Genomic DNA, 11,928 nt, shown 5'->3' on the forward strand with positions numbered 1-11,928 from the left:
ATACACTAGCAAATGTATTTATTCTTTCATTCAACAAGCATTTACTAATCATATCTTATATATTGCATTCTGTCATGTGAGAATATTAAATATGCAAAATTATAAGGCATGTTAATCTATTTGCAGTTAACATCATTATTTGGAGAAGAATAATTTATAACTCACTTTTACACAAAATTAAAGGTTGTCAAGTCCTATACCCAATAGTTTTACATTCTATCAATACAAATATGTGTTCTGAGGCATGCTTATAATTTCCATATACTTAGAAACACTGTGTGGAGCTATTAGCTATGTTTTAGAGTGTCATTCTCAAAAAAGACTAGTTTGCCAAAATGGCATTTATTTAAAGTCTGACCTAGAAAATATGTAGCATTTTATTAAATGGTGTATCACTCAAGATTTAATTCAAATGCCATCTCTACCACCATGCCTTCTCTGATTCCCTCCTCCATTCCCAGATGTTCTCTCACAGTCTCTCTCCCTCCTTTGAACATCCGTTGCAATTTATTTTTACATTTTTTAGGTTATCATCGTTAAATCGTGTATTATTATAGTTTGAGGAAATATCTCATCTTCCATGATATTATGCTTATGTTATGCAGAGTACTGCATATTTTTCATTCCCACTTTTGGTATCAGAATGCCTTATACATATCTGTTGCTCAAAATATTTTTTTGAATGACGGATTTATGCTTTAAATAATTCCTTAAACCAATTCCCAAAAGGAATTAAAGACTTTCCAGGTCACTTATTACCTATACCTAAAACTGGTGCCTTCTTTCTAATTTTAGACCTTTACATTATGTTACTTTTATTGTTCTTTAATGGGTTTGAATTTCTTACCCTTTTTTCTCAAAAATAAACTGTAAGTTCCCTGGACAGTCTTTTATTACTCATATACTCCCAGAATTCTTAGCACAGGGGGTGCTAAGCAGGAGTGTTCAATTCAATAGATTAAGTGTTGCCAAAGGCTCACCTAAGAAGCATTTCAGAACATAGCAAGCAGTCACCTTCTGGCCAATGGAATCAAAGCCCTCCAAATTTGCTTACCATGGCATTGACATTTAAGTGATCCCCCTTCCTATTCCGAATGTGAATGCAGGAGATTGGCAAATTCAGTCCTACCCCAGTAGCCAGATTTCTCAGGTCAGCAGCACTGTATTCCCCACGCAACAGCAAACTGTTATTATCAGAACCAGGTCCTAGAGAGGCCCAATAGAGATAGGTCTGAGAAAGTCTCTCAACTGTAGTGACATCTATTGTGGCTGATGTCAGAGGATTTGAAGCCATCTTCCTCCCATACCTCAGTTCCTCTGGAGAGCCACAGCAGCTTTGAGAACAACAAACTGGACTCTGGTGGTTCACCTTGATACACACAAAGAAAAGTAAGCACCCCAGAAATAAAAAGGAAATACAGGCCAGAGCAATCACTAAATACAGGTTCTGGGTAGAAAGGTGGCCTCCTGTTTCCCAGGTATCTTCAAAGTCTGGAAGGACCTGAGGAGCAGAGTTGCTCAAGAGTATACCCAATGTGATGAAAGAGGAAAGTGGTGGGTCTCCATGGTCCCGAACCTCAACCACTACCCTCTGCTTAACCGCATCAGTGGGAAGAATTAAGCGGGCAGTTCGGAGTTCTCCCATACTGGCTGAAATTCTGAAAAGCCTGGAGTCAGAAGCCTGAGAAATATGGTAGGAAAGCCAAGCATTAGAGCCACTGTCTGCATCCTCCGCTACCACTTTTGTGACCAAGTGTCCACTCCTGGCAGAGCGGGGCACAATTTCTACTGGAACAGAGCCATTCCTGGGAACAGGAAACAAGATGACTGGAGCATTGTCGTTCCTATCTATCACAAACAAGTTCACGATCACTGTTGCACTTCTGGGAGGAATACCACCATCCCGGGCTTCCACTTGGAAGTGAAACCCCCTGAGCTGCTCAAAGTCAAAGGAAATTTTGGCAGTGATAGCCCCGCTGGGTGATTCTACTGCCACCAAGCTAGAGACTGTCTGCCTTTCAGAGATAATATCCAACAACTCATAGAAGACAAGGCCATTCTTCCCCAGGTCGGGATCCTGGGCAAACACACGGCCTAGAGACGTCCCAGGACCATTGTTTTCAGCCACAAAAAGTTCCTGTTGTGGTTGAGCAAAGCTTGGTGAATTGTCATTCACATCAGCAACAAACACAGTCAGTTTCCTGCGGGTGCTCAAGCGGGGGGAGCCACCATCTGAGGCAGTGATCAGGAGCTGGTATTCGCTGACCTGCTCCCGGTCCAGCGGCCCATCAGTCAGCAAGCTATAGTAGTTGTCAAAGGAAGCCTTCAGCTTGAAAGGGCCTCCGCTGGACATGCTACAGATGACCTTACCATTGGGACCAAGATCCTCATCCCTGAGACTAAGGAGAGCAATCACTGTGCCAGGGGGAGCGTCCTCAGAAATCGAACTGGAGAGAGTCAGGAAATTGACCTCAGGGGCGTGATCGTTCACATCAGTCACTTCCACCAGCAGTTTGACAGTACTAGCTAAACCGAAGGTGCCCTCATCCCTCGCCTCAATGTACGCCTCCAACAACGTTTCAGGCGGACCTAGAGAAGCAGCTACCCGCACCTCCCCATTTCTAGGGTGCACGTGGAAGTGGTGTCTCAGCGCTGCTCGCGTGCTGTTGCTTAAGGAGTACCGGATTTCCCCATTGGAGCCTTCATCCAGGTCCGAGGCCTGAACTCGTAATAACACAGTCCCGTTGGGGGCAGTCTCTGGTACCTTGGCGCGGTAGACTGTGCGCTCAAATACAGGCGCGTTGTCGTTTGTGTCCACCACTAGGACGGTAACGTGTGCGTCTCCGGAGCGCGCCGGCTGCCCGCCGTCCCTGGCGGTGAGCACCAGCTGGTGGGTGGCGCGCTGCTCCCGATCCAGCGTTTTCTCTAATACCAACTCCGGGTATTCACTGCCGTCCACCCGCGATCCCATGATCAGGCGAAAGTGCTGGCTGGGGCTCAGACTGTAGCTTAGGACCCCGTTGCTTCCCTCGTCAGCATCTTGAGCATTGGGGAGAGTAAAGCGGGCTCCGGGCATCAGGAACTCGGGGATGTGCAGCTGCACGTCGCCGGCAGGGAAGAGAGGCGAGTTATCGTTGGTGTCCACGACGTGAACTCGCATCGTGTGGAGCTCCAGCGGGTCCTCGAGCACCAGCTCATAGGTCAAGACGCAGACAGCTTTGGTCTCACACAGCCGTTCGCGGTCCACCGGCTCTAGGACCACCAAACTACCGCTGGCCGGATCCACCCCGAAGTAGGACTCTCGGTGGCTGGAAAGGAAGCGAAAGTTCCTCAAGGACAGGGCGGCCGCCGACAGCCCCAAGTCCGCGGAAACATCGCCTACGGCTACGCCCCGCGCGGTCTCCTCCAGCACTGAATATTCCAGCTGTCCGGCGGCAGAGCCGCAGGAGACCCACAGACACAGAACCGCCACCCTCCAGGCCACCATCCTTACTCTCGGCGTCCTCGCTCCACCAGCAGCGACCCAGGACCATGCTCCGGACTCCCGGAGAGCACGAACCGCAGGAAAGAGCAAGGGCCGGCTGCCCGCCACCACGGGCTAGAGGTGCCCAGACCGCCGATGTTCGGCCGCCTGGACGCACTGGAGTTGCCCGGGACTGGCCGGCTGGAAGCTCCGCTCGCCGGACTGGAGGTGCGGCAGCCGTCTGGGAAAGCGGAGCTGGCGGGTGCGGAGGAGCGCAGCGCCGCCTAGGGGTGCAGAGACGAGGTAAACGGCTCGGGCTAGGGAGGCGCCGTCTCCACTCGCTGCTAGCAGGGATCTCTCCGAAGTCCCGGCGGCCGGCGCCGGGCGGGGCACGGAAGACGCTCAGAGAAGCTAACCCATCTTCCCCCGAACGGAAGGACAACGCCCTAAGGCCGGTCTCGGCATAACCTCCACAGCCACCGCCTAAAGACCGCGCGTAACTAGGGCTGAGCTGGGTTGGGCTTCTCTCGCCCTGGTGTGACAGCGAACTTCCAGTCCGGGGCTAGTCCCGGACTCTCGAACCCCCCAGAACCCCTACGGTGCGAACGAAGAGAGCGGAACTGCCAGAAAAACCGCGGGGCGGAGGCGGAGAGAGGCGGGATCCGAGCCATGAATGACCACGCCTTCGAAGCTTAAGGAAACAGGAGCCCCCAAACTAAGGGCTGAGGGGCATCGCATGCTGGATTCCCAGGCTCTCCGCGGCGGGTTAAAGCCTCTCCTGCACCTTCTTTTATATCAGGAGCCAAATTTTCAATAGAGGCGACCAGCGAGGGGCAAATTGGGAAATAGATGCCTCCTCAAGCTTCCCTGGGACTCTGGCTTTTCGAGGCACCCAGGTGGGCGAGCGCAAGGCTTACAGTTTGGCTTTTTGTGGGTCAGCGGTTTCTCTTTCCCCAGGAGGCCCTGGGGCGGAGTGCCTCACCAGCCGCCCTTGACGCTCTGGATGAGAGAGGTTAGAAACCAGTCAATACAAGCACCTGAAACTCAGATTGACACTCATCCCCAGCAGGACGTGAGAAGTGGAGTGGGAAGAAAGTCACTGAGATGCTCTCCAGAGTGTGACCAGGAAAATAGTCTGTAAATTTACTCTCTGTAGATATTTGGAAAATAGCATTGAGGCAGGGTAGGAACTGACTAGCTGTCCATACGTTCTCCAACTTCCTTTTTAGGCCGGTCTCCTGAAGGGATATCGGGATATTGATATGAAAAACAACTCTGAGCTATAAGAAATATCTCCAAATTTCGCCTTGCACCCTACAACCAGAGGATCTCCCTGAGGGAGAAGGCGATTTTCCTGAAGAGGAGGAGAACTGAAAAAAAGAGAGTGCCTTCAAATGACTATTAAGTACTAAATTTCTTTTTTTTTTTAAGATTTTATTTATTTATTTGTCAGAGAGAGAGAGGGAGAGAGAGCGAGCACAGGCAGACAGAATGGCAGGCAGAGGCAGAGGGAGAAGCAGGCTCCCTGATGAGCAAGGAGCCCGATGTGGGACTCGATCCCAGGACGCTGGGATCATGACCTGAGCGGAAGGCAGCTGCTCAACCAACTGAGCCACCCAGGCGTCCCAGGTACTAAATTTCTTAAACTTCTTCTTTTTTTTTTTTTTTTTTTTAAAGATTTTATTTATTTATTTGACAGACAGAGACCACAAGTATGCAGAGAGGCAGGCAGAGAGAGAGAGGAGGAAGCAGGCTCACTGCTGAGCAGAGAGCCCGATGCGGGGCTCGATCCCAGGACCCTGAGATCACGACCTGAGCCGAAGGCAGAGGCTTAACCCACTGAGCCACCCAGGCGCCCCTTAAACTTCTTTTAATACAATTGCAGGGTCCAAAGCCCCAGGAACCAAAATTTGAAGGACAAAAGCTGAAAACTGATCAAGAATTGAAGCTTTCACTGCGGTGTTCTTTTTTTCTTTCTCTTTGTTTCTTTTTAAGATTTTACCCATTTATTTGTGAGAAAGAAGGAGAGAGAGGGCGGACACAAGCAGGGGGAGCGGCAGGCAGAGGCAGAAGCAGGTTCCCCGCTGGGTAAGGAGCCCCATGTGGGAATGGATTCTAGGACCCCAGGATCATGACCTGAGCGGAAGGCAGACGCTTAACTGACTGAGCCACCCAGCCTTACCAGGGCAATGTATTTTCTGGTCAGAAAACTGCCTAGAAGTGTTGATAATTATTGAAGCTGAAGCTGGATACTAGGGAGCTAATTACACAATTCTCTTAACTTGGGTATATGTTTGAACACTGTTATAATAGTTTCTTAAATTGCTGATTAAAATGAGGGGTGGGGAGGCAGGCTGTTTTAGCATTCTGGCTTTAAGACTGAAAGTGGAATTGGTAAATTCATTATGCCACTGAGAACCAATCACCTCCCTGGGAACAATACAAACCCAAACACTTATCTCTTCCAGAGAAGCAGGGCAAGCAGCAACATAAGGCAATTTAAGTAGTAAATGTCCTAGACTAATTTGTCTTTCTGAGTTAAGGAACCAAGAAAATCATTGACGCCAAGTCTTGGATAAAATCAAAGCAGAAAACATGTCAGCCCCGTTGAAGTGTTAGGTAGAGCTGTAAGTATAGCCATCATGCGGAATGCTCATTAGGATGTGAAACAACCCATAAAAATTAAATTTATTCACCAAATTTCAGAATCAGAATTAATTATCTACTTCAGTGCCAGAGATTAGGATTTGCCTTTCCTCATTTTCATCTAATGCTGCCAGCTAACAGCTTTGGGGTGCAAAGTTGTACTTTTCACTTTTCCATTAGCAGCCCCTGAAATACATCTGGAGAGATGCACTCGACTTTTGGAAGGCCCCTGATTTTAAGACCTGCAATCAAGTTTCCAGTTATACTGGGTTTAGAATTTCTGAGCTCTGTCTAGGACAGTATGTGTGGGTGTGGATTAGTAAGTGGGGAAAAGGAAAAACTCATACTGATAATCGAATGGAAAATCTTGACAAAAATTCTTACCCCTACACACACCTCTCAGACTTCTGGCTTCCCTTCTCTTCCCATTTCTCTGTCTAACCTGCCACTGATGATTATTTTCAAAGGATTTAATTTCTGTCAAGAATAAGGGACTAGCTCTCACCTAGTGGGATTTGTTCTGTCACCTGCCTCCCTATCTGTAGGCATAACTGGGATTTGTAGGAAAGCAATATTCAGGAGATATTTGGGATATTTAGATAGCCCAAATATGAGGATATCTCAAGAGTCTTTCCTTTTGTATAAGATAACTAGGTGAACACTAAATCCACGATCAGTAAAACTTCTCTTTAGCGAACCTAATATTCCATTTTGCCATTTTATGCCATTTGCCGTAGTTTCCCCTAATTCAGACATTTTCGAGCTTTACTCAGGTACAAGTACAACTTTAAGTGGACTCAATACAAAAACAGTTTTGATTTCTGCTTGGGTTCTATTGCCAAGACATTATTATAAATCTCTCCCAACCGAGCGTAGCCTTAAATTATAAATTCAAGAGATTTCTAGCTCCTACCAGAGATCTTGCAGCCAAATGAGAAAATAGTAAATCTGACACATACCACAAAAGTGACGAAGGATAGAAGCAGAAAAATGTTCACATTTAACCCAGAAGACTGACCACTAGCCTGCATAGTATTAATAAGGATCAAATACATCCTTAAGGGGTCTCATTACTGCCTGTATATCTCACTGTTAGTTAATACTAATCTGAATGATAAGCACAAGAGAAATCTTACAAAAGTAGTGTTATGAGTAGAAATTCAAAGAAACATTTATGATTTAATACTCCCTGCATGTCCCCTCCCCCTTGAGCACTAAGCATTTATCCACCAGCTTCATACAGCAAAAAGTGCAACTCTTTCTGCCCATGGGTCCTGTCCCATACTACTTAAATAAATTACTAAGTTACACCATATTGTGTCTCAAGAATTTCTTGGCCATTGTGCTTGATGACCTGCAACAAAAGGATATTGCTTTTAAAACAAAATTAAGATTTATTTATTTATCAGAAAGAGAGCACAAGCAGGGACAGAGGCAGGCAGAGGGAAAAGCAGGCGCCTTGCCGAGCAAGAAGCCCAATGCAGAACTTGAAGCCAGGACCCCAGAATTATGACCTGAGCTGAAGTCAGACACTTAACAGGCAGAACCACACAGGTGTCCCCAAAATTAAGATTTTAAAACATATTTTATTTTTTTAAAGGTTTTATTTGAGAGAGAGAGAACACAAGAAGGGGGAGCAGCAGAGGCAAAGGGAGAAGCAGGCTCCCACTGAGCAAGGAGTCCGATGTGGGACTTGATCCCAGAACCCTGGGATCATGACCTGAGCTGAAGGCAGACGCTTAACCAACTGAGCCACCCAAGTGTCCCTAAACAAGATTTTCTTAGTGCTTAAGATTATTCCTTGGGAACATATTATGTACTTAAAGTAAATTTAAAGATATCAGTGTCACATTAAGCAAATTTTCATCCTGTAAAAGCTGATCAAGTGTCCAAATCAAGTCTTTTTTCTTTTATCCCAAATCAAGTCTAACAGAGTAGTCCTTTGGGGGTAGAGATCTACATCACTCAAATTTTGTTTCTTAAGTATCTAGCTATGCTCTGGGCACACAAATTAAGAGGCTAACGCACTCTCAATATACAACATCCTATGTTACTTTTTTTTTTTACTTGCATCCTTTACCAATAACCTATTACTACAGAATTTCTTTCTCAAATTTCTAATCCCAAGTAACTTGTTTTTCTCCATGACATAATACCCTATAAAGTATCTCAAACCTTTCTTCATGAATCTTCACTCTGACTCTATATTGTGTTTATGCACTACAGGTTTTACAATTATTTGCCAATTTTCCAAAAATTACCTTTTTAAAGATTTTTTAAAAATTTTTATTTATTTGACAGACAGAGATCACAAGTAGGCAGAGAGGCAGGCAGAGAGAAAGGGGGAAGCAGGCTTCCAGCTGAGCAGAAAGCCTGATGTGGGGCTCGATTCCAGGACCCTGAGGTCATGACCCAAGCTGAAGGTAGAGGCTTAACCCACTGAGCCACCCAGGTGCCCCCAAAAATTACCTTTTTCTAAAAATCTTTTTCTATTTCCTCTTCAAAGTGTAGCCCTCAGAACTTAAAGTCATACTCCAGGCTGGTCACATCTGAAGCAAAAAGAGATCTTTTCTCCTTTATAAGGAGAACATACATTAAGGCATGTGTAAGGTGAGGGTATAGGTCCTAGCAAGAATAGAAGAAGGAAAAGGAATAAAAAAAGCAGTTTTTTCATGCAGTCCCTTCAGTTTCCCTGTCTAGATCTATTCTTACACATGCCTTAATGTATGTCCTCCTTGTAACAGTCAAGAAGTTAATGATTTCTTCAGAGTCTTCCAGCACAACAGATAATATCCAAGGAGTGCCCAAACGAGGTCATCATGAATGTTTTCCAAGACCACTGACTCCAGAGCCTCAGTGACTTACGGAAGATGTCTAAGAATTCATTCTTGTTTTGACCAATTCCTGAAATGTCTGAGGGGATGCATACACCAGACCACTGTCTTCAATCTAAACCCCAAATGCCAAGCAAAGATGAGACATTCTCCCTGTTTCTTTCTGAGTCTCCCAGACTGTCTGTATCTGCTCTCTCCACGCATCTTCAATAAATTCTGTTCTCACTTCTCAGGGCTCACGTTTGATTTCCATCCTGCATGAAGCCAAGGACCCTCTTGGCTGGTCCTGTGGGAATCCCCTCTGCATCCTTGGACCCAGCCAGCTGCATTACTTTCATTCTAAATATTACATTTCAAGGAATAGAGTCTAAAATTACATCTAGCTCTTTAAAACATAATCAAATACTTTTTTTCATGATGGATTGAAAACTAAAATTAATACCTATTTTTTCTAGATGGTCTTAAGCCACAGATCAAAAAGTCCTAGACTTTTGTACTTTTTCTTTTTACTCCAATTTGCTGAATATTACTGGGTTAAAAGCTACCCTATCTTGTTCAATTACATAATATATTTTATCTACATTCAAATTTTTTATTGCACATATTTGGTAAGCAGTCACACTAGATCTTCCTCTGAGCTGTGGATGAAAATTTTCACCAAGTGTAGCTTAAAAGGAAGGCCTGCAATCATTACCAACTAACCCATCTGACATCAATTTATTAGATAGTGCTTAACCTGAAATAAAAATCTGACAAAGATTCTATCAACATTCTCTAAAAAAGACTACACAAATCTCACATTATAGTTTCAAAACATGCTAAACAAAATATTACTAGAGTATCATTATGATAGATGCTTAAAAGCAATTTGATAAAAATTTGACAGCTGTCACAAAACAATGACCATCTTCATTTTATATATATTTTTTAAAGATCTTATGCATTTATTTGTCAGAGAGAGAGAGAGAGTACAAGCCTGGGGAGCAGCAGGCAAAGGGAGAAGCAGACTCCTTGCTGAGCAGGGAACCCAATGCAGGACTTGATCCCAGGACCCTGGGATCATGACCTGGGCCAAAGGCAGATGCTTAACTGACTGAGCCACCCAGGCATCCCCCATCTTCATTTTAAACAATAAAACACCAGAATAATTTCCGTGAAAAATTATGAGCATAACCAGATACTTCATGTCATAGTTATTATTCAATACTGACTTGGATATGCTAGGCTAATCAATATAAAATAAAGAAATGTGTATGTGTGTTAGAAAGGAGAATAACATATATTGTTAGATGATAAATTTATAGGCAATATAATTTTCTACTCATGAAATCCCAGAAAAATAAAGAAAAAAATAATTAGAACTAAAGGGGTTCAGTGACATGATCAGCTTTCATCTTTGATGAAACTCTATAAAACAAATGAACTTCAAGCATAATATATATGAAGAGAAGTTACCAAGTGCCATGAAAATTGGACCAAGATGTGAAAAAATGCTAAGAGTGAATTCGTCCCACTGGAGACTTGGGAAGAGCTGATAGACTGGAGGTTTCCAGAGTAGTGGTTCACACTGAAAAACAAAACCAATGATTCTTTGTTTGGAACGACAGGGATGCATAATTTGCCATCCCAAAATGTGTCTGTTTGGCTGGTGTATTATTTTAGGCTGATTATTTTTTCCCAAGTTTTCATTTAAATTCTAGTTAATTAACATACAGTCCAATATTAGTTTCAGTTGTAAAATTAAATGCTTCAAAGTTATATACGACAACCGGTGCTCCTCATAGGCTGGTTATTTTTAAGAAACAGAGGGCTTTTTAAAAAAATCTCCCCTCTAACTGCCTAAAATAATTTACAAGACCTGTTCCAGGAAGGGAGCTATCACCATAGATAACTGCAGTATAATATGATATGGTAGACAGGGAAGAAGCTAGAAAGGCCTGTTTGATCAAAGCCTTCCCAATGTCATATTTTTTTGGATGACCCAGCACACATTTGTTTACCAGACATTTACTCTTTCTATTCTTTTTTTTAATCATTTTTTAATTTATTTTCAGCATAACAGTATCCATTGTTCTTGTACCACACCCAGTGCTCCATGCAATCCGTGCCCTAATACCCACCACCTGGTTCCCCCAACCTCCCACCCCCCACCTCTTCAAACCCTTCAGATTGTTTTTCAGAGTCCATAGTCTCTCATTGTTCATCTCCCCTTCCAATTTCCCCCAACTCCCTTCTCCTAACTCCCCATGTCCTCCATGCTATTTGTTATGCTCCACAAATAAGTGAAACCATATGATAATTGACTCTCTCTGCTTGACTTATTTCACTCAGCATAATCTCTTCCAGTCCCGTCCATGTTGCTACAAAAGTTGGGTATTCATCCTTTCTGATGGAGGCATAATACTCCATAGTGTATATGGACCACATCTTCCTTATCCATTCGTCCATTGAAGGGCATCTTGGTTCTTTCCACAGTTTGGCAACCATGGCCATTGCTGCTGTAAACATTGGGGTACAGATGGCCCTTCTTTTCACGACATCTGTATCTTTGGGGTAAATACCCAGTAGTGCAATTGCAGGGTCATAGGGAAGTTCTATTTTTAAATTTCTTGAGGAATCTACTCTTTCTATTCTTCCTATTAATTGCCTTCTGCCCCTTTGAAGCCTTAGATCCTACCCTTTTCTCTTTAGTTCAGAAAGTCATATATGTACTTCATTTTGTTAACTGTCTTTGGAATCTCTAATGTTTATGTGGATTCCCCTGCATGTAGTTAATCAAATTTTATTTTCTCCTGTTGATCTGTCTCATGTTAATTTAATTCTTAGACCAGCCACAAGAAGCTTGAAGGGTGAAGGAAAATTTTTCCTCCCCAGACTGAAAAAAAAGATCTAGGTAAACAGGCTGAATCAGGCAGGATTCTCCTATCATCCTATTTGTCAGCACAAAATATAAGAGAAAGCAGGACTAAATGTGACAGAGAGCAG

General features: G+C 43.9%; 1 protein-coding gene across 1 annotated transcript in view; it reads right to left on the reverse strand.

Moving 5' to 3' along the window:
* The window catches only part of PCDHAC2 (protocadherin alpha subfamily C, 2), an 80,211-nt gene extending 76,724 nt beyond the window's left edge, over positions 1 to 3,487 (reverse strand). The window contains exon 1 of the mRNA XM_032850001.1: positions 1,055 to 3,487. Coding sequence (XP_032705892.1) covers positions 1,055 to 3,487 — 2,433 coding nt within the window. The remainder of the gene's footprint in view (positions 1 to 1,054) is intronic.
* Positions 3,488 to 11,928: the final 8,441 nt, after the last annotated feature.

The sequence above is a fragment of the Lontra canadensis genome, unplaced genomic scaffold (genome assembly GCF_010015895.1).
Source record: "Lontra canadensis isolate GAN:19392208 unplaced genomic scaffold, GSC_riverotter_1.0 scaffold290, whole genome shotgun sequence".
Taxonomy (NCBI): domain Eukaryota; kingdom Metazoa; phylum Chordata; class Mammalia; order Carnivora; family Mustelidae; genus Lontra; species Lontra canadensis.